The sequence below is a fragment of the Panthera leo genome, chromosome B3 (assembly GCF_018350215.1).
Source record: "Panthera leo isolate Ple1 chromosome B3, P.leo_Ple1_pat1.1, whole genome shotgun sequence".
In the NCBI taxonomy this organism is placed as follows: Eukaryota; Metazoa; Chordata; class Mammalia; order Carnivora; family Felidae; genus Panthera; species Panthera leo.
In genome coordinates, this window is record NC_056684.1 from 67,880,592 (window position 1) to 67,908,490 (window position 27,899).

Genomic DNA, 27,899 nt, shown 5'->3' on the forward strand with positions numbered 1-27,899 from the left:
AGATTGGAAAGAGAAATTTATTCTAAAACCGTTGGTGCATTCTGGTGGTCAGATACACCCACATAAGACTCTCTTGCCAAAGCTTTGCATTCTCTCCTTCTTTAGGAATCGATCCATTTTTTTCTGCACTTGCTACTATTATAATAACAATGGCGAAAGATTTTCTTCTTTTTGCCTTTTCTATGCTATAGTTGCTTCCCATTTTTACTATCTTTGGAATTTAATTTACTAGTTTGTGGATTATCCATGTCCGTCTGTTTTCCTTACTTCCTTTGACAATCATCGTTTCAACCATGTCACAAACAGCACCTATCCCGAAATATTTCTTTGGAGTTAGGAGGTGACATGAGAGACAGGGCCCAGGATGATAAGAAGTTGGTTAACAAAGAAGGTTGAAACTTTCTTTGCTACTCATGTGTCCCTCCCACTTTCCTACTCCCTAATGCCAAAGAGAATGCATGTAAGCGGGCTACACTTATGGTAGGCTTCAAGCAGCTTACCTGGGTGGTTAAGAGTGGTGGCTCTAAACTCAGACTACCTGGAGGCACCTGGGTGGCTCAGTAAGTTAAGCATCCAACTCTTGCTTCCTGCTCAGGTCGTCATCTTGAGGTTCGTGAGATCAAGCCCCATGTTGAGCTCTGCGCTGATGGCATGGAGCCTAGAATTCTCTCTCCCTCTCTCTATGCCCTTCCCCCTGTTTTTGTGCTCTTTCAAAATAAATATGTAAACATTAAAAAAACACACTGAATTCAAAACCAGGGTCAAGATACATGACCTCAAACGAGTTAACTAACCACTTTGCACCTCGGTTTCCTCATTTGCAAAATGGGGGTTGGTGTGGGAATTAAATGAAATTATCCATGTTAAGGACTCGGCGCAGCACTTCCCACAAAGTAAAAAATTTGTTAAATGGCATCCTGATTATAATTGGTTTGGCCACTAATAAATAACGCTCTCGTTGAGCTTGTGTTAACTTCTAGCACCAGAGTAGTCTTTTCCTCCAAGCCTACAGTAATAGTGGGTATTTATTATCCCTGCTTTGCATGTATGGAAACTGAATCTTAGAGCATAGCGTGTCCAAGCTTATCTATGTAGCAAGTAGCTGAGCCAAGACTCAAACCCAGGTCTAGCTGATTCAGGACCGTGTGCTCAACCACCATGACATATTGCCTTGCTCACTGGCCCCTCAGATTTTCTTGAACACAATGCAGGCTTTCTCTGAAAGAGGTTTTCCCTGAAAGATATTCCTCCTTTCATTTAGGGTAGGTGTCTGATTTCTGTGGGGTACAGAGCCTCTGCAACAACCAGAGTCACTGGATGTAACCTAGCCAACGTAGAAATACTGGCCCATGACCTCAGGAAAATCTGAATCATTGCACCAAGCCAATCACTTTAGCCACGTTTTACATGCTCATAGCGTTTGGGAGGGGTAGAAGGAAAAACCAGTTCAGAATTTGAAGAGCTATAGTCTTCGCGGGGATTTGGTTAAACTGATTAGATATGATATGGTACAGTGGTTCTTAAAGTGTGGTCCCAGACCAGCAGCATCAGCATTACCTGGAAACTTGTTGGAAATGCAAATTTTCAGGCCTTACCTCAGACCAACTGGGTCAGAAACCCCTGGGATAGGACCCAGAAGTCTGTATTCTAAGCTGCCTTCCATGTGATTCTGGTGGCTGCTAAAGTTTGAGAACCACTGTTGTAGGAGATTGGACAGAGTTTGAGCCGAGAGATCTGAGGTCTAGTCCTAACTGTTGTATGTCAGTCCACTACCCTGTGCCTCAGTTTCTTCATCTGTAAAATGAAGACATAGTGCCTTCAAGGACATAAATGTTGTTCTAGGTTAACCTGAGAAAGGAAAAAGTCCAGATCTGTGTAATCAAGCACTAGTTTTATGCATGCCAGAGCTCTGAGACGAGGCAGTCAAGGTGGGCTGGTACAGTTGGGTCAAATTACAACTCCCAGACCCCTTCTTGTTACACACTGTCTGCCATTTTCTTTGCTATTTTCCACTAAGCTAACGTTTCTCATTCTTTGTTCTACCATTATTTTCATTCTAAAAAGGAAATCACTAGCTAAATTTAGATATTATTTGTAAGAAATTGCTTGAGTTATGCTTCACTGAGAATCGTGACACCACACAGTTGAGCAATCCAAGAATAAAACCTTGGCTTCTGGGATGCCTGGGTGATTCAGTCATTTAAGCATCTGACTTCACTCAGGTCATGATCTTATGGTTCGTGGGTTTGAGCCCCGCGTCGGGCTCTGTGCTGACAGCTCAGAGCCTGGAGCCTGCTTCAGATTCTGTGTCTCCCTCTCTCTCCACCCCTCCCCTGCTCACACTCTGTCTGTCTCTCTCTCAAAAATAAATAAACATTAAAAAAAAAAAAAAAACATTGGCTTCCCTCTCCCAGGCCATGCTCTCCTCTGAATCATGGCCCAGCCACCCAGGATAGAGCAGCAGAACATGAAGAGGCCATCCCCAGGGATAGGATGTGAATCCCAGGGCACACTTTCAGGCCCCGAGGTACCACCATTCCCAGAGCAGGGCTTTATCTCTAGATCTCAGTCTGGGCCCACTCCTAAGTACTCAAGAAACAATTATGAAATGGTTGTAAAGCTGCCATATGCAGACTGTCTGAACTCTTTTGACTGGCTATCCCTTTCCTACAGGTTAATTGCTGCAGATGAAGAAGTTAGATAAATAGTTCAGTGAAAAGTAGGGAGCCACGTTAGGGATTTGTTCGAATGCTAATGCCTTGTACACGAGAGCTTCATGCTGCTGAGACAGTGGGTGCTTCAAGCTGCTGGAAGGCTTCATTCAGACGGGTCTCACAAGACTGGACTATCTGGCTGGTTGTAGTGGATCCCTTGTAGCACTGACTTTGATGCAAAGGGACTCTCTTTCCTCCCCCTAGCCCTGCACAAAACTCACAATCCGTCCTCTGCTCCCACCTCCCCATCCTTTTAAGCTGCTGTCTAAAAGCACATTAGAGACAGGAAAAAAAGGACTCGTTTTCAGAGTATCATGTCTCATAATGATAAGGCTTAGGTAAAAGCAGCAGTGAAGTGGAATAACTTTTCTTGGGTTTGATTGAAAGACATGTTTATTTCAAAGAGCAGTCACAGTATAAATTGTCATTTAAAGAGAGACGGTGGAAAGGAAACGATAGCAGGCGCTCTACATGTGATCAACTCTGTTCCTCACAGCTACCCAGTCAAGTAAGTCCTTGATTCTGTCCCTCTTATAGATGAACAGATGGGCTTAGAGAGACAAAGGTAACCTTCCCAAGGAAGTAAGACCATCTGTCAGTTATGAGCCAGGATGGGAACCCTGAGCTCTTGGTCTGTCTGACTCCAGACTTACCCCATCACCACTATAACACACACCAATACTGTCTGGTGATTGTTGTTGTTCTTATATAATGTGCTTTCTCCAAGAAGCCGAAATTGTTTCTAAAGAGCTCACGCAAGAGAAAACACAGTGACGCATGTGGAATGGAAGTATACTAGTTAAGGAAATATTTGCTGTCATAACAGATAGAAAATCATGGTGGTAACACAATAGAAGTTTCTTTCTCACTCGTGTGAAGTCCTGCCAGAGGTGGGTGAGGGTATGGCAGAGGTAGATGGTTCAGCAACCCAGACTGCCATCTTTCATCTTTACACTTGACACCCACAGTTACCCTGGTCGGCAGCAGGTAGCAAGCAGAACAACAGATGGGAGTGGGGGGTGGGAGGGAGAGGGGAGCATCCAGGAGGTTTTTATGGGCCAGTCCTGGAAGTGGAATACATCACTTCTGCCCACATTCCACTGGCACAAACTTGGGCATATGACTCGACCTGACTGCAGGCAGGGCAAGACTGGGAAATTAGCTGGGTGCCGAGGGGGAAAGAAAAGTGGGTTTGGTGAACTGCCAACCAGTCTCTGCCACAGGTGGGCAGAGGAGTGAGAGTTCAGGATGAGCAAATCCAGCGGGAAAGTGACTTAGAGTGACTGATGTGGATAGATTCTGGCCTGTGGATATCTAGTTGTTTTTAATAAGTTAACTCTTAGAACCACAACAGATACCTTGGCCATTCCTCAAAAGCCTTTTGCTGTTTGCAGTAGATGATGGATGTCTGGAAAACACCCCGGACACAGCAGAGTTCAGTCGAGAATTCCAGCTGCACCAGCACCTCTTTGATCCAGAACATGACTATCCAGGCTTGGGCAAGTGGGTAAGTCAGATCTTAATGACTAGTAGATGTTACACTCTGGTACTGATGGCAGAGATGAGCAATAGGGTGGGGTGAGAGAAGAAAAAATGTGTAGAAGGTGATTTTTTTCAGAAATTTCTGGTCGAGAGGCATGTTAGTTAATTACCAAACCACATGCATGTCTAGGACGCGATATACCAACCCATCCCAAGTCAGTGATCTCTAACCTGCTCGTCAGCTGTAGTCTCCAAAGGCTTCTACTCTGGTCTCCTCCACAGCCTGTGTAAGTCTTGTCAGTGTTTCACAAAGCACATATAGGAAGTATATGGGTTGTGGGTTTTTTTGGTAAAAAAAAAAATTGCCAATTATCTCTAGACTGAGGGAGATGATCTCTGCAGGACCAAGGAAACATGATGCCAGAAGCTTAGACACAGACAGATGTAATTCTGCTCTATGGAAAGAGAAGGAAAATTCCAAAACGTGTACCAGTGAACTTGCTGTCAGTACCAGGCAAGAATCTATAACTGTCCATTAAGAAAATTGTAAGCATTTGGAAGGAGAAATCATCACCATTTGGCATATGTTTGTTAAAAACAAGTTTTGTCGAATTATTTGCCAGCGTTATTCATTGACTTTGCCAGCTTGATGAGGGAAATGAAGTGAACGTGGTGTATTTGGACTTCGGCAAAGTACTTGATGAGATCTTTCATGATCTCCTGTTGAAAGAGGTGGAGAGATACAGCCTTGGCAAGAGAACATCCCCGGGAGGGAGCTTGTTGAAGAGTCCATCCATGTCCATAGGGAGAGAGACTCCACATGGTGTCCTGTATGTCTTAGTACTACCCCATTCCACATATTAAATATGAAATTGTAATAAAATGTTTTGAATAAAAAATATTGAACAGGTACTTACCAGATTCTCAAATGATGACACAAAGTTGGAAGGTAGAGCACTGAATGACAGAGTCGAGATTCGAGAAGATCCCAACAGGCTGGAATAATGGGTCAAACAGGATCACAGTTGAATGGGAATGGAGCTATGTTCCTGTGGTTGGGCCCGTGTAATCAGATACTGAGAAAAGTGGAAAAATACTAAGGAGTGTTAATTCGTGGATAAGCAGGTGGTCAGTACATCTGTGGAATGAGTGAATGAGCAGATATTCCTGCCTAAGCACTTGTAGAGCTACTTGTCCCTGCTCAGCTCATTGCTGGCAGCTGACCTTGATTCCTTCATTACTGGGACTATCTTAGTCTTAGGAGTAACCTCCTTCCCTTCCTTTTACACTGTTTTAGAGAAAGGTGCCTCTCCTCATTAATTACCACTTTCATTTCTCCATTATTTTGCTTTAACATTGCATTCAGTTGCTTCCACCTACCCTCACTGTATACACTTTCCCATCTTAAAACAACAAAGCAATTTTACTTTTGCTTTCTCCAATATGCAATAATTCTTTTAAAAAATTTAATGTTTATTTTTGAGAGAGAGAGAGAATGAGTGGGAGAGGGGCAAAGAGAATGGGAGACACAGAATCCGAAGCAGGCTCCAGGCTCTGAGCACAGAGCCCGGTGTGGGGCTTGAACCTACAAACCACAAGATCATGACCTGGGCCGAAGTGAGATGCTTCACCGACTGAGCCACCCAGGCGCCCCTCCAATATGCAATAATTCTATTTCTCTTCTTTTTCACAAACAGTTTGGTTAGGGAGAGTTGGTTCGTGGAGCCATTCTGAAGCCTACTAGTAGAATTGAAACATGTCAGATTACAGAGGTAGACATCTATAGGTTCTTGAATAGGAGACTGAAATCATGAAAGTCTTCTATAAAAGAAATTATTTCTGGTGGCATATGGAAGGATGAAAGAGACAAGAATAGATTAAAGGAAATAAAAAAGTGTAGGAAGTAATTCCAGTTATGAAGGCCATGAACATAGTAAATTTGAGTGAACCTCATCAACGTGATTAGAATCTAAGACATTTCGAAGGCAGATGGGGAGCCAATTAGAACTGGTATATGGCATAAATATAGTAGGAGGAGGATGGAAGAGCTATGTCAGGTTTATGTGAAATGGATGGCATGAACTTTTCTTCTGATGGAAATTTTTAAAGAAAGGAATAAAGAAGAGAGGGAGGTAGGAGGAAAAGAGGGGAGCAGAGAAGGTGGGGAAGAGCAGGAGATAACAGAGGAGCCCTAGGAAGGACTCCGCAGGAGACGGGCAAATCCACAGAAGCAAGGGCCAGTTTCAGCAAAGAACAAGTGGAAGATGCTAAGCCTGCTTTGTTCCAGATGCTGCGCTAGGTGCTTGATCTATAACAGTCTCTGAGACATGGTGCTGGTCTTCAATGAACTTATCACCTTGTGGTTGAGAAGAAATGTGAAAACACAACGAACCCAATGTAGCACGGTCCAGCTTCATGTTCTGGCTATGCTGTGATCACTAGGAGATAGAATTACTGGCAAAGAGGGAAGATAAGGGCAGATAAGGAATTTCTAAGATGGAGGGCTTGCACAGCCAATTGTACAATTGCCAGCGAGGAAGTTGAAGGCAACACTGAAGTCTAAGGTGAGAAGGGCCCCTGAAGAACGGGTAGGTTGGAAATGAGCAAAAGGAAGCAAGAGTGAGACTGGGAAAAGTGTGAGTGAGGGCAGAGAGCCCTTTTGAGGAAGCAGGAGAGATGGAAACTTCTCTCCTGCCAACTTTCCTTTCCTCTTCTTGAAAGCCTGGATAGATTACTATTACAGATCAATGACCAGGAACAATGTTTACATGCCTTTTATCATCAGTAATTATGTTTATTTAAACCTAAGTTTCTCTCATTTATTTTCTCAGTACCACCTGTCAGTGAACATGATTTGCTTGAACTTCACATGGTAGTGGGAATCAAGTACAGTAGTCTTCCCTTATCCAAGGGGGATGGAATGACGGTCTCAAGCTTGTCCTAAGCTCAACCAGATTTTAAGTTAACAAAGTAATTATCTTAAACAAGAACAGTGCACACAAGACCATGATTCCTTATATGCTAATAATGTTTGCCTGTCTTTGACATTGGCTGGAGCTCAGCTAGGTCTTTAGCAATGATTCATATATTAGAAATATCAGCGTCTGTCTCATTTCCTGCATTACTTTCTCTGGGTTAATGCATCAAGACACATTTTTTAAATGCACATCACATGCCTTCCAGGCCCTGTGTTGGGTGATGGGAATGGAGATGAAGAATAATAGTAATTGTATTTTATTATATGATAGTAAATAGTAATATTTATTAAGCATGTACTGTGTGCCAGACACTGTGCTAAATACATGAATTATCTCACTCAATCTGCCCATCCCAAACACGCCCATTTTACAGATGAGAAAATACAGGCTTAGGGGGTGTGAGTAGCCTGCTCAACACCACAGAGCTGATTATCAGCAGAGCTAGGATTTGAACTAGATCTTCTGGCTCCAGGAGTTCTTTAAAAACTGGTAGATTTCTTATCTTTTCATGGCTCATGGCTCATCATGTGTCCTGTACTGTGGTCCCATCAAGTCCTGTCTAGGACTGGCTATCTTTTGGATGGTGTGTGTGCCCCCAGTGTGGAGTGTCTATACCCAAAGGCGGCTATTGTGGGTGTCAGTCACCTCCTCCTTCACACAGTAATCGCTGACTGCTGCTTAGGAAAAAGTTCTCTTGAAAAGCAAATATTTCTCCTTTCCAAGCGCTTTTCATATCTTTTCCTCAGCCCGCTGGGTGATTAGGGTCTCTTTCTCCCATGGAACCAGCTGATCATGGCCAGAGCCGACTCCATGAGAGGAACAAGAAGCAAGGACTTTCTCTGCCTTTCCTTGTGTTTCAGGACCTCACACAGCTGAAGAGTCGAATCCTCTTCACTTTGGGTTCGTCTCATGTTTCCATGTGATTAGGTTTGAATTCTGCCTTTCTGATATGTTCCTCTTAGTGTTTCACATCGGGAGGCACATGATGTCACTCTGTCCCAGAATTGGTGACTTGTTCTAAGTGATGCCTGCCGGGTTTCTCAAGTGTAAAATTACTGTTTTTTTCCCCCTTTGAAATTAATCATCTGTGGGGAGGTACGTTGCAACTGTATAAATGTTTGGTCCCCATTAAACTTTCAACCAACAATCTTAGTCTTCATCGATGATACTCGCTAAAATTAGTCATAACCATGGTACTTGTAAAACAGTGATTTTTAAACTCTATTACTCATTCTGCATTTACTGGTTGCCATTTGACTCTAAACAACAGTCCCCCCTTTTATTCATTCATTTATTTAAAAATCTGTTTATTTATTATCAGTATGGATTGGTTAATTCCAATTATTTATTTTGGCATTCACTCTGTCCTAGATATAGCCAGCAGGAGTCTCCAAGTTGGCTTCTCTTTCCCTTTGACACATCTCATCACTTCTTGAGCACGTTCTTACTTTATGGGACAATTAGATGTTTCAACTCCATTGATCCTTAAACTTTCCCTGCCCTAGCCCTGGATTCAGACATTCTCCATTCCCTGGTTCCATTTAGGAATGGAATTTGAAACCAAGATCTGGGCAGTTGTCCAAAATCTTGATGGCACAATAGAAAGCCCTTTTTGTGAACTCAAACCTGCTACTCACATGGAAAACAGGCTCACCGCTCCCCCATCCCTACCCTGTCTACAAGGAATGGGTATCAGGAGAGGAGGCTGTTTTCTTCTCATTCTTTTTGTATACTTCTTTCCCCCCACACTGTACCTGCAGCCCTTGCTTCACATCCATACAGTAATAGCAGGGCTAGTCAGGAATGCCCCAGCCACTTTCATGCAGGGATGGGAAACTCTCATCCAGCTAATCCTAACCCTGGCTCTTAGGGGGAAACCCAGGGACTGTCTCTGGGAGGACAACTTGGTAAACCTTTGGCATTTCTTTTCAAATGAAGGTTCTTATTGGTATAATCTGCCCCACAACCTTCTCTTTTTTTATATAACTTGTTTTATTTTTTATTTTTTAAAATTTACATCCAAATTAGTTAGCATATAGTGCAACAATGATTTCAGGAGATTCCTTAGTGCCCCTTACCCATTTAGCCCATCCCCCCTTCCACAACCACTCCAGTAACCCTCTGTTTGTTCTCCATATTTAAGGGTCTCTTCTGTTTTGTCCCCCTCCCTGTTTTTATATTATTTTTGTTTCCCTTCCCTTATGTTCATCTGTTCTTTGTCTTAAAGTCCTCATATGAGTGAAGTCATATGATGTTTGTCTTTCTCTGACTAATTTCACTTAGCATAATACCCTCCAGTTCCATCCACGTAGTTGCAAATGGCAAGATTTCATTCTTTTTGATTGCTGAGTAATACTCCATTGTGTATATATACCACATCTTCTTTATCCATTCATCCATCGATGGACATTTGGGCTCTTAACATACTTTGGCTCTTGTTGATAGTGCTGCTATAAACTCTGGAGTGCATGTGTCCCTTCAAAACAGCACACCTGTATCCCGTGGATAAATGCCTAGTAGTGCAATTGCTGGGTGGTAGGTAGTTCTTAGTTTTTTGAGGAACCTCCATACTGTTTTCCAGAGTGGCTGCACCAGCGTGCACTCCCATGCCCCACAGCCTTCTGAAGGAGTTGAACTGAATCGATGCTGCCTTGACCCCCCGGGTGGTACAGTGGAAGTTTGCCACCCACGGTTGACCAGCTGCCCCACCCCCTCGTTCCAGCTCTGGGCCCCCTGTGCTCCTGCCCACACAGGCAGATGAACCTGATGGTGCACATGAAGAGCCTCTGTCCTGACCTCCCAGCCCCCAGAGCCCTTCCCCAGCCTTGGTGCAAACTCCCAGATGTTCTCTGCACAACAGGAGTTGTTACGTCCACAGAAATGCAACTCCAGAGGACAAGAATGAGCCTCCCGGCGATGTGCTCGTTCTTTGAGACTGTGATCTGCACATCTGCCTTTTCTCCCTTCTAATATTAGATTGACCAGTTTCCCAAGTGAGCAGGAGACCGAGGCTGTGGCCAGTATTGGCCTATTGGGTACTCTAGATCCTTCACTCCCTGGTGCAGCCTCCCTGCATAGTTGAGGTTGGGCAAGAGATCCACATTGTAAATTGCGGGTGGGGTAGATTTTAATGAACATGAAAATGATGAAGCTCATTCTTGGCATCTGTCCTTTGTATTTCCAAATGTACCATTAAAAAAAAATCTCTATATCCAAAACAGTTCAGAGGATACAAGTGTTGTATAAACTTGGTCCCTAACAGAACTCTGTCATCTCTTTAAAAAAAAAATCAATGGCAGTATATTTTATTTAGAGTAAGATGCAATCATCTCTTTTATGCATTATTTCCCTTTGGATGAAAAAAAAAAACACAAATAAGTCCCCCCAATACCCCTTCTCCCATTTTGCCTTCAGATTAAGTGTTCTGTCTTTTATAATCTCAGTAGGGAAACCTGTGGAACTTGTGTCTGATAGTCTAGAGCTCATTTAAATCCACTGTGTGCTTGAAATACAGCAATATGTGGAAACACTTATACAAACTGTGGTAACAGAGCCTGTTTTTTTTTTTTCTTCCCCCAACATAGCTTTCCTTCTGCCAAGAAGTTTTTTGGCAGTTTTTAAAAGGTTCACTCTATTAAAAATGTTATAGACCAAATGGTTTTCCGATTGTCTTGACTGGGGGCACTGACTTAAGCCACAGGAGGAAAGGTTGCAGAAGTCAGGATGTCTCATTTATTTACATAGAGGATTGTTATTAATAGTCAGACACTCCTCTAGAGAACAGTTTATGTGTACAGCTCATAAAAAGGGAGTTGGATACAAAAGTAAAATGAGATAAAACTGTTTGTTTTAAACAAAGGCTGTTCAAAGTGAGGAGCTGAGTTTCCAGTGCCTCTTGTGTTTTAGAATGTCGTATTTTCCTGTTTATATGATTGTTGGTGACACTGGTGTGCCTCGGGGCATTGCAGAGAACTTTATTAAAAGCTACACAACCACCAGTCTTTCTCTTGTGGTCTGTCTTTCTGACGCGACATTCCTTTCATCTAACTTTGTTTCCAAAATATGTGTGTGCAAATATCCAGGGGGACACACCAAGTATCGCTTCTAAAATAGACGTTCACCAAATCTGATCCATAACTTCTGCGTTCGTGTTTTCTTTTCTCCCCATTCTAGAACAAGAAACTCCTTTACGAGAAGATGAAGGGAGGACAGACACGAAAGCGGAGGGTAATGTGTGGCTGGCTGAGCTGCTGGTGGGATGCCTGGAGCTTTCTGAGTGTGCCCCCTCAGTTGTCGGAAAGTAGCAGAGGCCTTTCATGAGCCATCCTGGGAGGGCGGAACTCGGGTCCCGTGGAACGAGGGCCACGCTCTTGGTTTCTGGGGTGGGCCCCCCACGACTCGGCACATGGTTTTGAGTGGAGGGCTGTTGTGTGGTGATCCCACCACCTCCACTGCATTTGTGAAATGGGTGTAGCGTCCCTCCCGTGGGTGTGGGAATTCGGGGAGCATGTGAGGGTGTCTTTCCTTAGAGGGGCTCTGGGTCGCTGGGGGCAGCTGTGCACACATCTGCACTGATTCTGTAAACACAAAAGACAGGAACAAGGACGTGCTTGCTGAACTGCAAGCTCCAGGCAATAATTTTGAAGGAATGTAGGGGCAAAGGATGAGATGAACAAACCTCATTCCTCCTACATAGCTTTTCTTCACCTAGCCCAGCCCCCTTCCCCAGCCTTGGCACAAATTGATGTGAAACGCTCTTCATCTGTTACATTTGTTTGCCGACTGGTGAATTTGCTGCCGGCTTCCTTATTTACCATCTCAGGGCTGCCCATGGTGGGATGTTGGTCTGGGTGTTGTGCGTTGAGCCACTATGGTGTTGCCTCTTGTAAAGCTGAATGTCAAGTCTGCTTTGGGTTTCCAATGTATTGAATGGCAGCGAGACTGAATAAGTGATCAGTGACTATTCTGACAACCCACTGGTGCTCTAGTGGATAGAAGTGCCTGGCAACCCCCTCCTCTCCTCCTCTGACCAGGTGGAGGAAAAAGTTAAAGTCCTGTTATTATATAGCAAAGTGCCATGTAGTCACCACATTAGTTAAATGTACAAACCAAACCATATACTCAAGGCCACTATTTCTTAAAAACAGCAAGTGCCTGGATCTCGGCAAAGTTTGGGAATCTGGGCAGTGGTAGTTGTGGCCATTCTGCACAGTTCTGCCAAATCCAGTCCGAGTGCTTGAGAAGGCATAGATCTTCTGGACACGGCATTAATTCACGGGCCCCCGCAACAGAAAGTTCCAAGTCCCTCTGCTGCCTGACACGTGGCCAGTTTTGAGAAGCAAAGTTGTCTGGAAACCAATCTTCTTTGGAGAGTTAGCAGGGTTATTAGGGGTTTTTCTTGGGTGATTACAGCTTCCAGTGGCAAATGGTGACAGGAAGGGTCTGAAGGGTGTAATGTGGTCTTGAGAGAACATCAAGAAATTCTATTTCAGGACCTCAGAATACACATAATTTACCGGTAAGATGGCTCGAGTATCTCCCCATGGCACAACAAGAACATTTCCAAATAAGACCAATGACCGGCCCAAAATGAAAAACTTAGCATGAAGCTTTAATTGTCTCTACTTCCTGGCTCACCGTTCCTTGTACCCTGATTCGGCTAGTGACTGTGGGTCAGGATTTAGGTCATTTTTCCATGAGACCAGTGATTACCAAAACTCAGAATTCTGGCTAGGACACATGTTATAAAGGATTGTACTTTGGTCTCAACTTCCTCCACACAGGAAAGGCCTAGAATTTATGAAAATAAGGGTCATTTTGACCCAGTCGTATCAAATTCTTCCTGTTCTCAGACATCTACAAAAACCCATGGTCATGCCATAAATCCTGGCCCCCTGGGGACTCGGGGACACAGAACTTGCTTCCCCTGCCATCAGGCCTCATGCGATGCTCCCATTGATTGAAGAGTTTAATCACCTGCTCAAGTGCACCCATCACCAAGGCTTTCTCCAGTGAAGCTCAGTATCTGCTGTGGGTTTCCAAGGCTCCCAATGGTTCTTCCAGTTATGAAATGGGAAAAAAAATGTTCTCTCTGTAACCTAGCCATTCCCTCTCACCCAAGAGAGGAGATAGATACGTAAGTGCCTTGAGTTCTTCAGAGTATACTTAAAATCAAGTATCATTATTATTATTATTCCTTTTAAGTATAGGATTCAATACTGATGAACATTTATCAAAAAAGTTCAAGTGATTGCTCCTTTTGCTTCCTCACTAATTTACTCCCCCCCCAACCCCCACCCCCCAGTATTTGCCATTTTCTGGGTCTAGGCAGAAGGACTTGCTCCTTTGAAAGTCCCTTTACCCAGAGGGATTCTCCCCAAAGTTACAACAGACCCCCAGGTAGTTTTATGTAACTTTATGTATTTGCTTAAATCTAATTGAATTCCACTTGCTTCATGAGTAGAAAGTCAACTCCCCTTTGCAAACTTTAACCATTAAGATGGATCTTGTTAATATCTGAGATCTACTATTTATCTTACTTAAAGAGCTTATCAACCTTTTATTCCCATATTTGATAAATATGGAAATCTCATATCCTTTTTTAATGGCTTAGAATTTTCAGGTAAATATTGTTGCTAAAAAACAATAAAGATATTTATGATATTGAGTACACTTCTTCAGTGCACGCTCGCGTCACCTACCCGGAAATTTTAATATGACTCTCTGGAGTCGGCCAGGCCATTCTCGTTGACAATCTCTGATGTAGAAAGCATTTTAGTTATTTTAAACATGTTAAAGATGCCTTCCCAGCGAAGTACTATGTTTTTGTGACGTGTCACTTTTCAGATATGAGGACGTTGCACACTTTGTAATTCTCAGTTTGTAATGCATTTTTGCTGGATGAGTTGGGCCTTTCATGATTCATGCATTTAGCTGTCAGAATGTGGAAGGACTTTTACAAAATCTCTTTCGGAGAATGATCTGATCACCCTTCAAAAGAGCCAAGGCAGACAATGTCCCCTTGTCTAGAGAGACCCACCTGTGAACTGCTTCCATTCATTCATGGGGACTTGGGATGGATGATCATTTGTAACTACAGCCTCTTGCTTATATTTTTGTCCAGTTATTGGAAGGGGACTTCAATAAACAAATACCTTCCAAAACTTTCGAAATTTTTTCTGCTTGGTAAATACTATGTTATAAAGCTCCAATTACTAGTTCAAATCCAAACCTCAAAAAGTGGATATGTATTAAAGAAGGAATGGAAAAACCTTGACTCATTCAGAATAGCAACAGATGAGAGATTTCAAAGTCTTGAGTCCAAAGTAAAGGCACCTTGTGCAGAGCTTACTTCTTTTCTTTAGCTTTTGAACTTGAAGGTGGAAATGATTGCTAGGGTCACTGATGAATCCTCTTTAGGTAGAATGGAAGAATTAGGTAGCATGTAAAAATCAATACAGCAACAGGATGTCCTATGACCAGTCTACAGACACTAATTCCTACTTGATCTGTTGCCTTCTTTAGAACATTCTTATAAAATATACTTTAATGCATTTCACATTCTCTCTTCCACTAAATAAGGCCATAGAACAATAATTTTATTTCATATGGGGCTTGGTATCTAAGTTGTAGTGAGAAATTGTTAGCTGATTCACTCCAAAGCTTTGTGCCAAAGAACTCTTCGGTTGTGTGCAAGACACAATTAAAGACATCTGTCAGTCAAACAGTGTTTCTCAGGCCACTGAGATTTTGAAGATGCACTGAAATAATCATGTGGTAGGTGGTAGGTACCACTGTTACCTTGTTTTTAACCCAGTAGTCCCGACACAATTCTCACTCACGTCTTTTCTTTTGTGAGATGTCTGTATCTGATGTTCAGGTATAATACCAAACTTTTTTTTTTTTTTTTCCAGAGTATCAATCCATATCTACGAGGACAGAGACTGGACAACGTTGTCGCAAAGAAGTCGGTCCCCCATTTTTCAGATGAGGATGAGGACCCAGAGTAGGGTGAGGATGCTGGGTAGAAACCCACACGGCCCGTAGGCCTCAGTACTGCTTACGTGCACGTGTTATTAGAGCCCCTGTGAATGGCAGCATGTTTCTAATTTAGACTAGTATGGATGAAAAGCAGCTGTATTTTGATATTGCATTGTCCTTCACACCGATAGCTCTGCTTTCTACCAAATTAGAATAAGAGCTCTTTTCTTTTTAAATGTGGATCTGCAACGGGCATTGAAATTAAGGTGTATATATCAACAACAGTAAAAAGCAAGACTATGAATGAAATGTCCTCAGATTTCTTGCAATTTAAAATGGTGTTTTGGGCTGTGCTGTTTTGGCCAAGTCTGTAGAAAGCTGGCATTTGATTTTGATTATGTAGTTCACCCAGCCCTTGGGCATTGTTACACATCAATAAAGAAAGTTGTACTCAAGAGGAGGAGCGGACACATTTCACTTGCCTACATCTTAATAAATGTGTATGCAAGCCTTGGTGGGTGAGGCTTTTTTATTTAGATCATTATAAAAACAATTTACGTGCTTGCTAGAACAAACTCACAACACGATCTCATTTGATCTTAACACTAATGCTGTGACGTAAGTGGGGCTGGTAGTATTATCCCCATTTTACACGTGGTAGGACTGAGACTCTGGGCTTCCACAAAAATCTGGAAGTGGAGCAAGCAGTGCATGATGACTGAGGTCTTTGGCTTTGAGTTACTGTGTCTTATTCAGCAAATACTGGGTTTCTAACACATGCCAGGCACAGAGCTGGGCTCTGTGGGTGCTTCGGGGGCTCAGACTGACCCCACCCATTCCTCAGGCATCAGAGTATGTAATCCAGGTCTCAAGACGTCTCTCCATGAGCACAGAATAGGTCGGTCAGCGACACTCCGCTTTTAAAGTTCAGAGCTACAGGGGCGCCTGGGTGGCGCAGTCGGTTAAGCGTCCGACTTCAGCCAGGTCACGATCTCGCGGTCCGTGAGTTCGAGCCCCGCGTCAGGCTCTGGGCTGATGGCTCGGAGCCTGGAGCCTGTTTCCGATTCTGTGTCTCCCTCTCTCTCTGCCCCTCCCCCATTCATGCTCTGTCTCTCTCTGTCCCAAAAATAAATAAAAAACGTTGAAAAAAAAAAATTTAAAAAAAAAAATAAAAATAAAAAATAAAAAAAAAAAAATAAAGTTCAGAGCTACAGATGCAGGCACGCTCCCCTGCCTATTTCTGAAAAGATGTGCAATTTTCAACCAGCTGAGTCCTCCCAAGCCAGAAAGGCAATTCAGTGGAAGGCTGGCAGGATGCAGTTCACTGGTGAGGTTGTTTCCATGCCTTTTACAACTCTTCACTGTAAAGAAGACAACAGTTTCAGGCTTTGCTATCATTGGCCTCGATTTCCTGGTCTATAAAAGGGAGACAGCAGTGAGAAAGCACTGAGGAGAAAGATCATTCTTGGTTTTAATTTTACTGAGTGCACATTAAGTCTAAATGCCAGTGATTTATCTAATAGAAACAGCTTGACTGCCTTCGTTAACACAGGAGTCTGTTACTATCACTTATAAAAACCAAGAAAGGTATTGGCACGTTTTTTCATAGCAAGAGGCATTTTTTTCTAGAGAGCATCAGCAGGCAGTTTTGCCACATCTCATAGCATGATTTCAGCAGCACCCTCGCCACCTGATTCCAAAAAGATAGTTCCCTCGCGTTCTAGAGCCGTACAGAGCTGGGAGGGCTTACCCTATGAATCTTGTGTTTTGTGGGCATGTAGTTACTTTTCATTTCAGTTTTAACTCTCTTAGAAAAACCAAAGGATACCTCTTTTTCTGAGGTTGGACAAAAGGAAGGAAAAATGGCTACAAGATGTTTTGAGGCCCCGAGGAAGGAAGCATAGGCAAAGCAGGAGGAGATAAGGTCACTGTGCCTGTGTTTGGCCCAGTTGCCCTCAGATGGGTTCTTAGCCCTCCCCTGTTGTCTGAATGACAGACTGGGTTTCCAAGGCTCCCAGGTCAGCTGACCTCTGCCTGCATTTAATATGAGGTCACGGAGAGGAGAGTAAAGGTGAGAGATGGCAGAAAACAAGGTAATTTGTTTTCTGTCTCCGTAGCTGCATCTTCCCCTTAAGGGCCCATCTCCCGCTAGGTGAGCATGGCTCCAGCCATCTTGCCTCTTCCCCTGGTCCCAGCGGCTCCAGGAGGCCATGGCCTCTGCCATATTGTTAATCTCTGGGTTATTTCACTTACCCTAGTAGGCTCTTCCATCACCCGTGTAACCAGTTTTCTATATTAAATTCCTTCTGTTTGAAATCTTTAGAATGTTTTCTGTTTTCCTTATTGGACCTTGACTGATAGAATCATCCATCAGGGGAATCAAGAATTAAGCACTGGGAGAAAAATGTAGAACAACCAATGTGGGGAACAGATAGCATGATGCTTCTTGATTTTTAATGTAAATATGATGCGTTTGGGGGAATATTGTTAAAAATGCACACTCTGATGCAGTAGGTCCAGGGTAGGCCTCAGATTTTGGCATTTCTTGTAAGGTGATGCTGATGCTGCTGGTCCATGAACAGCATCTGAGTAGCACAGAAATAGAGGATTAGGAAAAGCTGAATGGAAGTGGGGGAACTGCCCTGACACCAACTTAATTTAGTCTGAATCTATAAGGACCCTGTCAGCATTGTGTGGTAACCTTATCCAGCCACTCTCAGCACCTTGGGAAGAAAAGCAGAGAGGACAGACACGGGAGTGAGCCTCATGGGGGAACATCAAGAAGTCAAAGATCCTAAAACACCAGAGAAAGCAAACAGAGTTGTCCCATTTGAGATCTGAGCCTTTGTTATGGGTTGAGCCAAGACCAGTGATCCGAGAGGTCAAGAGAATGTAGGAAATGATGTGGACCAAAAATAAAGTCAAGGAGTTGGCAGTTAGGGGGACGATGAGTTTGGATTCTTGACAAAGGAAAATTTTCAAGTGCTGGTAAATGATGTCTCAGTTGGGACAACTACAAAAAGGAGTCAGAATAGCGTGGAGCTAAAGATCAATGGACTCGGGAGAAGTAGAAAAACCATGAGGTCAGGGAACAAAAGGCAGAAGCATCAATGTGGGAGGTAAAGTCTTCACGTTAGAGGGGGTCAGCGTACCAAAGTTCTGTACAAAGTCAAAGCTCCACCACAAGCTTGTAGAGTACAGGGTAAAACTGAGAGCCAGGATATTCTGACACTAACTGGAATGCTATGTGCCTACACATTTTTATTTCTTGTTACGAAGTTCTAGATTCTCAAAGGGATCTGTGACCCTCAAAAGGTTAGAAATCGCTGTTGAGAGTAGCAGTGTGAGCCATGTTGGCAGTCACTAAGGAATATAAATGTTCGTTATGAGGGGTCCTTGAGAAAGAAAGAAGAGGACAGAAAAACTTCTCCCGTGTAGATTTCCAAAAGAGATCTTCGTGGTCAACCACTATCAATGACGTCACCAGTGGGTGAAAAACCAAGAGTTAATTCCTGATGGTTAGATCAGGCCAGCAGCACCTGAACCCACTGGTCAATCAGATCAAAAAGAGATGGTTATTATATGCCTCCTGGTGTGATTAATAAGAAACAATGTCAAGGAAATATTCTTGTCAAAACAATCTAACCTAAAACTCTAGATTTAACTCCCTGTCAACAGTAAGCACAGAGAGGAGAGAAACATGTTAAACACACTGCTGAGAAGCAATCACCAAAATCTAGAATGGAGACTACAGGACAAGTGACCTAGCATTTTTCAATGAATAAATATTAGGAATTGAAAACAAGGAGGTGGAAACTGTTCAGATTTTGTTTAATGCTTATTTATTTATATTGAGAAAGAGAGAAAATGAAAGCAGGGGAGGGGCAGAGAGAGAGAGAGAGGGAGAGAGACAGAATCCCAACCAGGCTCTGTGCTGTCAGTGCAGAGCCCAACTCGGGGCTCAAACTCATGAACAGTGAGACCATGATCTGAGCTGAAATCAAGAGTTAGACATTTAACCAACTGAGCCACCCAGGTGCCCCACTGTTAATAGATTTTAAAAGACTTAAGAGACATAACAAACCAAATACAATGTGTGAGTCTTATTAGTATCCTGACTCAAACAAATCAAATTAAAAAAACATTGATGTGGGGCACTGGGTGGCTCAGTTGAGTGTCCGACTTGGCTCAGGTCATGATCTCACGGTTCATGAGTTTGAGCCCTCATTGGGCTCTGTGCTGACAGCTCGGATCCTGGAGCCTGCTTTAGATTCTGTGTCTCCCTCTCTCTCTGCTCCTAACCAACTCGTATTCTGTCTCTGTCTCTCTCAAAAATAAATAAACAAAACAAAACAAAAAAAAACATTGATGAGACAATTGACTAATGACTGGCTGGATATTTGGTTTATTTAAGGCTTACGTGGTATTATGGCTATATTTTCTAAAAAGAGCCCTTATTTCTTAGCGATAAATTCTGAATTATTTATAGATAAAATGGTAAAATGTCTTGGAGTTCCTTTAAAATAATCCAGTGGTAGTGATGGTAGGAGGGGTATTGGGGGTATAGATCAATCAAGATTGTCTCTAAATTGATATTTGTTGAAGCTGGCTCATAGGTACATGGGGATTCGTTGTACTTCTATCTCTACATTTGTGATTACTTGAAATTTTCTACAATACAGACACAATTAATGGTTTACGAGTAGGTTATGTATGGTAAGCACTGACCTAGAAATAACAACATCGGACAAGGTATACCGCTTTACTGGATAAGGCTATGGAAAAGGTGAGGAAGCAAAAAGGAAGATTAATGAAGAGAATTTCCCTGGAGTGTTGTGAAGGGACCTAGCAGAGGGTTCCACGGAAGAGACAATCTGGTGGTAACGGTGGTGATGGGTCAGAGTCCGTGGGAGGAGAAGGGATTGTCATAGAAAGAGAAAGGTGACTGGAAGCAGTAAAGAAGGGGGACCTTCATAAGACTGATGGATGCAAAAAGGCCATTTCTTTCTGGGGGAGTCTGGGCTGGATCCACAGAAGAAACACACCAATTTTCCTGGGAGCTGGAAGGGTTATTAACTCACCTCTGGGGTCTGTTTATCTGCAACGCTCCAGCCAAGGATCTTTGACAACAGGAAGGTTGTTTATATTTCTCCCTGCCACCTATCCACAACACACACACACACACACACACACACAGAACTAAAGAAGATGAAAGAAAGAAGAAAAAAGAATACTGAGCACAGTGGCCACAATGTAAGGCAAATGTGCCAGCATCATCAACCATTAGACCTGATAGAACTCCCGCTGTGCGCACAGCCAGCTGGAGGCCCTGGGGAGCAGTTACACAGCATGAGGAAGACACACAGCCTTAGCACTGGAGGCGTTTACATTGGGAACATTCTAGAAGAGAATTTCCTCCATTCTTGCTGCTAGGAGAGAGAAAGTAGACCAAATTTCCTATTTGCCCAGCTAGATACAAAAGGCACCAGAACCACTCTTTCCTCCTCCCCCTTCCTTTGAAACTTTCAGAGATACCAAGCTTCACTGAGAAATGTCACAGATAACAGTCATAGCCCAAGGCATGGGGTCTGGGACCAGAAGTCTCCAGTTCTGTATCTGCCACAGCATCACATAGTGATCACTAAGGTGCCACTGCCTTGGCCCAGGGGGACAAGGGAGCCAAGAAAACAGAAATATTTTTTTTAAATAGCAAATGTCAGGTAGATTATCTGCTAGAGGAAGTTAGTCCTCCAGGGAGGACTATGGAGCGGACGCCAGAATCCTCAGGGGGTGGTGGGTGAGGGAAGGGTGTAGTTAACCATTACACTTACTACTTGGCTAGTGGGCATGCACAGAAAAGAAAGAAAAAATAGTAAGTGGTGTGGGTTGAAAATCGTTGAGAGCACTGTTCCTGGGGGGTTTTTTCATTCAAAGACTTATAGAAAATACTGATGTAGGTGTAAGTGTGCAGGGAGAGAAGCACCACCAAGAGATGGGAAGGTGGCAGCAATAAAGCTAAACCAATGAAGCCAAGGCTGTGTGAAAAGGTCCACATTTCGGGGGAGGGGGCGTTGCGAGTTACAAGGAGTGGTAAACAAAGACGATGGAGTTCAAGGTTGCTGAGCTGGGGTAGGGTTGGGCAGGATGTTGTAGGAGCTCCTGTTCAAAGCCTAGCAAATTTCACATCTGTGAAAGCCTCCATTTCTAGATCCAGTGATCTCATTATTACCACAAAATTGAAGCAAGATGAAACACAATAGTCACTGCTTTTTTTCTGTACCCAAGAACTGCACCAGTTTAGTGAAATCTTACCTGGAGCCTTTTTCTAGTGATGGTGCTGGGAGTCGGCAGACACATAGTTTGAGGAGTATCCACGAGAGCATCCAAATGGCAAGGAGCACCTGGTGGGCTGTTGGGTTCCTCGTCTCTGTGCAATCAACATAAATACGTGGTCTTTTATGGTTTCAATAATCATTCAGGTACATGCCTGGCAGGTGGTCCAGAATCTCCTTCCATAGGGCTCTTCCAAACAATTGTCTAAGAACCGTAGGAAACATCATCAGTCTGGAGTGGGGGGAGCAAGGATTGCTTGAGCACCGTCAGTAACTACGGGCATTTCTTTTAAAGAAAAAATTTTTAATGTTTATTTCTTCTAATGTTTATTTTTGAGACAGAGAGAGACAGAACACGAGTGGGGGAGGGGCAGAGAGAGAGAGAGGGAGACACAGAATCTGAAACAGGCTCCAGGCTCTGAGCTGTCAGCACAGAACCTGAGGTGGGGCTCGAAATCACAAACCGGGAGATCTTGACCTGAGCCGAAGTCGGATGCTCAGCCGAAAGAGCCACCCAGGCGCCCCAGGTATTTCTTGCCTATAGCATTACTGGTGAAACTTGACCTTGCTTAATGTTTAGATATTTATCTAGACTCACATCCCAGGATGGCTGCCGTGGGGCTCCAGAACCGTGCTATGAAGTTAAAACGTGCTGAATTCACCGTCACAGCTGCTTTCTAGAGTACAATCCCGTTCCAGGAGCATGTAGAACTGCTCCAATACGTGCCACCTTACCAGCCTCTTCCCTCACTCTCTCTTCAAGGACCACTCAAAACCAGACTAGGTCTAGCTATGCCCTTTCCCACAACACTGGCCTCTGCCATACTAGAGAAGCTGGCATTTGAAACAGCCCTTTCATTGGGCAACCAGTTGACTCTTGAGAGAGAGCATTGCTGCACATACAAGTGGAAGATAGCTGAGATTCTTTCTGAGGTTCTGTGATTCATTCACAAATACCTCATGTGTCATGACTGTGCCAGGTGGGGAGACAAAAATGATTTATGAGCCCAAGGAACCCACAATGCAGAGAGCCTGAGAGGGTAGCGGGAGTCATGGCAGAATCTGTGCAGATACTCTGAAGACCCACAAAAGGACAGCTAACCCAGAATGAGTGGATCAGGAAAGGAAGCCAGAAGGTCTCAAAGAGGTTTTCTTTGCCTGAAGCATTTTGCCTTCAAAACCAAGAGGGAGAATGGAAGCTGTGTCTCGAAGAGGTTTTCAAAACCAAGAGGGAGAATGGAAGGCAAAATGCTTCAGGCAAAGAAAAATGAATAAATCAAAAGCGTGAAGGAATGTGCAAAACTATAGACAATAGCACGCATCAGGGTTCAGTTTGGAAGTAGCATAAAAGGTAATACGCCAAGGAAAGCTAAGAGATAAGCCTGGTGACAGAGGCAGAGCCATGAGAGCCTTATGGGCCACACTAAAGGGTGTGGAGAGTCCCAACAGGATTTTATAAGAGGTAGGGACATTATCAAGCTCATATTTTACAAAGATCCCTGGGGACAGTGTGCAGACAAGGCCAGAGGATGTTCAAGTCTATAATCTGGACAAGAAAGAATAGAAGAGGGGAGAGCAAGGGAACTAGAAATAATGAAAGTTCAGGGCACAGAGAAATTCCGGGCCTTATGAACCTGAGAAGCAATTTGTTGTTGTTGTTGTCGTTTTTAATTTTTTAATGTTTTTTTTATTTTTGAAGGAGAGAGAGAGCATGAGTGGGGGAGGAGCAGAGAGAGAGGGAGACACAGAATCCGAAGCAGGCTCCAGGCTCTGAGCTGTCAGCACAGAGCCTGACGCGGGGCTCAAACTCACAGACCGGGAGATCATGACCTGAGCCAAAGTCGGAGGCTCAGCTGAATGAGCCACCCAGGCACCCTGCCTTAAGAGCTATTTGTAAAGCTAGGCAGACTCAGTGTTGGCTCTGTGTGCCATCTTGATCTCATTATGTCAGAATATTTAGGCTTAAGTCTGGGAGAATATGAACTCCAATGTAATGGGTAGACATTCTTCCCAGCAATTTTCACCTAGATATACATTGAGGTCAGAGGTCATTCTTTCCCCCAGAACAGGTAGTGCTGTCTCTCTTCTCTCCTCTGTGATATGAGACCTCACACATACTTCCAGTCTCTGCAGCAGGGCATAACAATAAGAGTTACTATATACACAGAGCAAGTTTTATATATGTGGTTCATTGAATCCTCCTTCCTCACATTTTTTCCAGGAAGCAATTGAAGCTAAAAGGTTACATGACTTAACCAAGACTCCACAGTTAGTAAGTGGCAGAGTTGGAACTTGAGGTTAGATCTCTTGGACACTCTTCCCCTCTATACACTCTGCTACTTGATACTCATTTGCTTATTATGTGTCTGCCTCACTCTACTGGATTATAAACTCTTTGAAACCATGGATTGTGCCTCATTTTTCTTTCTATCCTGGTACTTTGCTTAGGGCCTGACAAAGGCATTAACTTCTGAATGAATGAACTTTGTGGGAGGTTTTAAAGAAGTCATAAAAACGTAAGGGAAGGGAAGCAAAAATAATATACAAACAGGAAGGGGGACAAAACCTAAGAGACTCTTAAATATAGAGAATAGAGGGTTGCTGGAGGGGTTGTGGGAGGGGGGATGGGCGAAATGGGTAAGGGGCATTAAGGAATCTACTCCTGAAATCATTGTTGCACTACACGCTAACTTGGATGTAAATTAAAATATACATAAATTATTAAAAAATTAAAAAATAAAGAAGTCATAAAAGGTTGATCACCCAGACTATGTATAAAGAAGGAAGGGGAGTATTATTGCCTCTTACTTGGGTACAGCTGACGTATTGGCATTAAGTTGTACATATGATTCTCAAGTCCTTTTAACACCAGCCAGTAGAACTTCCCCCCTCTTTCCTGAGTCACTGCCCAAATGGCAGCACTTAAGAAATGTCAGGGCACAGAATTCTAGCCAAATGCTTCAATTTGCTGCACTCCAGGGATAGCTGTGCATGACCTATTTATTAGAGAACTAGACCAGACCACTGTAGTGGTCCTGCTTACCTTGAGGGCAAATCTGTGGGCCGGCTCAGCATTGGGTCACATCACAGGCTTTCATCTGCCAGTGAGCCTCTGACCATGGGAACGTCCCGGAAGCATGTAAGCAGCACACAGGGCATAGGCCGCCTTTAACTGTATCACGTGCTCTGGCAACAGCTTTGGGAATTAGAACGAAGTGACTTTGGGAAACGTTGGCCAGTCAATGGGGACCTTGCCTACAGCCCAGGAAGACAGCCCCAAGGAAGAGTCAGTGAGGGGATTCAGTTCCATCCCTCCCCCCGACAAAATTCCCAGGACATTCACGAGATCCCCAAAAGCCAGACCCATTTGAAGAGGCATATCTCTTGAAAAAGGAACATTCCCTGAAGCCCGGGGTTTTCTAGCAGCCTAAACACAGCAAAACTTGAGGTGCTGGCGTTTTGTATGCTTAACTTCCTGTTTCTAAAGGAAAAGAGAGACTTTACCAAGACTTTGTGGCTGTCAGGCTGTTCCCTCCAAACAGTCTGGTGACTTCACTGTGGATGAATCAGAAACATATGGATCAAATTTCCTCCTAAAATACACTTCAGTTTGGCAATTAAAAGAAAATGTGTACGATATAGCAGATTTGGTGGCCACCAGCCCTGCAAGAAGGGGGTGGCCAAAATTATCATAACTATTTATTGAAAGAAAACTTGATTGCTAATGGGCACAGAAGAAACCATGGCAAAAACTGGCAAGAGATTTGTGGATGGCGCATCTTGGCTTCTGAAGCTTGTAAGCAAAGACAGGGTGTTTACAAAGATTCTAGTGGAAATGTGCTCTTGAATTTGGGTTTAGAAACATTGACTTAGAAGTTATAAAGAAAGATTCTTTTAGGAAAAGAGGTGCTACAGATTGGAATGAGATAGACCTACAAACTCCTTCTAACAGACTGACTATTCTACTGTTTAATGAAATTAATACGGCAGTACAGCTTGTCAATAAGCAGAAACCCACAGAAACCAAAAATGTATACACAGGAAACATAAAAATGCTTGTAATAGTTCTTAGCAGAGGCAATTGAACACACGAAGAGCGAGAAACATCTTAATAAACCAATTTGGCAATTTATAGTGATTTATCCACAAGCAGGGCATCATAGGAATGTTTCATTTTTTAGTGTCACTTTCCTGGGTAGGATTCATCACAATGACGTTCATTTATTCATTCGTTTATTCTTTCACTAGTAACTTACCTAGGACCTATTCCAGATGCCAAATACTGAGCCATGCTCTGGGATTTGGGTGTCTTATACAAAGATGTCCACGACACTGACTCTTCCCTCATGTAGTTTGTAGCAAAACACACAAATAAATCTTTAGCTATCTATGTGCAAATTGTTATGTACTTGATCCTGTACCATCACAGTTTAGCAGAGTAGTTAGGCACAAAAACTTTGTAAATAGATTTGCATTTGACGTTGAGTTCTGCTGCTTACAAGTTGGGTGACCTTGAGTAAGTTATTTCATCTCACTGGGTTTTAGTTCTTTCATTCGACATCTGGAAAAAGGTAATACCTGCCTCATCAAACTGATGTGAGGAGAAATTCCCTGCAATACAGCACCTATACTAAACTTTGATTTAGATACCAAATTTGGGATTAGTCAGATTTCAGTGCAAGAAACAAATTCTTTGCTCTGAATACTCCAGAGAAAAGTGATTTAATACAAGGAATTGGGCACTTACAAAATTATTTGACGACAGGGAGGAGCAAGAGGCAGGGACCCACAGCTGGGCTTAACTGGTCTCCAACGTAGCTGGGACTCATCAGAGATCAGGGTGCATTGGCTGATCACACTGCTGGGACTGATGTATGATACCCTCAAGGCCATTGTCCCAACAGGAATGCTGAATTTGCCTGCAGCTACTGTCTCTCATAGCAGAAACATTAGCAGAAAAATAGTTTTCCTCTTTTCATCTTCAAAACTGTGTGGGAGTGTATTTATTTGGTGTTTTAGTGCTTCCAGAATCCCAGTTGCCAGGGAATCAGCCAATGTAATTTTTAGTTTTCTAGCCCCTGTAACACAAAAAGGAACATAGAAATTGATGGAAGTAAGTATTGTGTGCCAGCTGACCATGTCCAAGATTTGAAGTACTTACCACAATGTTAATATACGAGAAGGGCTTGAATGTTAACTATGATTATGATAGATACACAAATCTAAGTCAGCATTAATAAACTACTATTCTAAGAAGTGAAGGTAGTCCATATCATATTTTCCTTCTCCACTTTGTCTAAAGCATATAACCAGGGAAATTAGATTTTCCATAACTGAAGCACAGGTAAATTGAATGCTCTGTCAAAGGTCTAGCCTAGTTGTTCTGATCTCAGTTCACCAATGCAGCATTTTGTTTTTTATTTTTTAATGTTTATTTATTTTTGAGAGAGAGAGAGAGAGCCTGCGCGCGAGCGGGAGAGGGGCAGCAAGGGGAAACAGGATCCGAAGCGGGCTCTGCACGGACAGCAGAGAGCCCGATGCAGGGCTCGAACTCACATACCGCGAGATCATGACCTGAGCAGAAGTCGGACACTTAACTGACTGAGCAGCCCAGGCGTCCCTCTAATGCACCATTTGATAACAACTTCAAAGGAGAAAGTGTGGTAAGATGGTAGATGATGAAATTTCAGAGATTACTCTCTTTTCAAAAAAAGAAACAAACCCTCTTACTTGATGTGATAAAGTAGGTTCTGAAGAAAATGAGTAATTATAGCAGGGATGTAAATGAAACTCAAGCTTTGTCCAGAGTGTTGACATGGGACCATTTTCCATCTCGCATACAGTGGCATGAACAAAAAGATGAAGGTGGAGTCAGTTTTTAGTTTAGTTTTTTTTTTCCTTTTCCAGTTTTTCACTATACTTTGGTTTTCTATTTTTGTTGGTTTTTGAATTGGACTTTTAGCTGATTTGTCCTGTACAGCTTTTGGAAGCTTTCAGATTGAATGATGCTGTTTTCCAGGGTTTGATGGGGACTAATGCATCATATTTAGATGGTTCCAGTTATTCAGTAAGGTCATGTTACTTTGCAACTAGTCAATCGTATCCTAGAGAACTCGGAATGAGGTTGCATAAGAAAGATGGGGTTATTTTTATTGTAACAGCAGATGAACTTAGAAAGTGAAAGGGGCCAGTGGAAGAGCCAGAAAGACAATGGACAGATGCCCCAACAGCCTATTCCTCCTCACCCCCTCCCAACAACACACAAGAAATTTTTCCAAATCACTTTTTACATATGCCTTGACTATTGATTCATCAAAGATGTCTTCAATGGATTCACAACTCAAACCACATTGCAGTGGTTTTTTTTTTCTAATAAAGAAAAGGATTGAAAATGTAAATATAGTATTTCTTCT

At 43.0% G+C, this 27,899-nt stretch overlaps 1 protein-coding gene and 1 long non-coding RNA gene across 10 annotated transcripts in view; one reads left to right on the plus strand and one right to left on the minus strand.

Moving 5' to 3' along the window:
* The window catches only part of LOC122222221 (neuroendocrine protein 7B2), a 65,131-nt gene extending 49,466 nt beyond the window's left edge, over positions 1 to 15,665 (plus strand). Inside the window, exons 4-6 of one of the 2 annotated variants that reach the window (XM_042942494.1) lie at positions 4,112 to 4,221; positions 11,348 to 11,401; positions 15,088 to 15,665. In XM_042942494.1, the coding sequence (XP_042798428.1) occupies positions 4,112 to 4,221; positions 11,348 to 11,401; positions 15,088 to 15,183 (260 nt within the window). In that variant the 3' untranslated portion in view covers positions 15,184 to 15,665. Of the gene's footprint in view, positions 1 to 4,108; positions 4,222 to 11,347; positions 11,402 to 15,087 lie in introns of both variants that reach the window. The other variant, XM_042942493.1, reaches the window with a different exon arrangement.
* The window catches only part of LOC122222224, a 54,292-nt gene continuing 30,572 nt past the window's right edge, over positions 4,180 to 27,899 (minus strand). For 2 of the 8 annotated variants that reach the window (XR_006203657.1, XR_006203663.1), the window contains 6 exons: positions 26,234 to 26,564; positions 24,991 to 25,041; positions 24,530 to 24,682; positions 21,467 to 21,691; positions 17,408 to 17,547; positions 16,502 to 16,570 (listed from right to left, as the gene is read on the minus strand). This is a non-coding gene — a long non-coding RNA (uncharacterized LOC122222224). The other 6 variants (XR_006203658.1, XR_006203659.1, XR_006203664.1 and 3 more) reach the window with 6 other exon arrangements.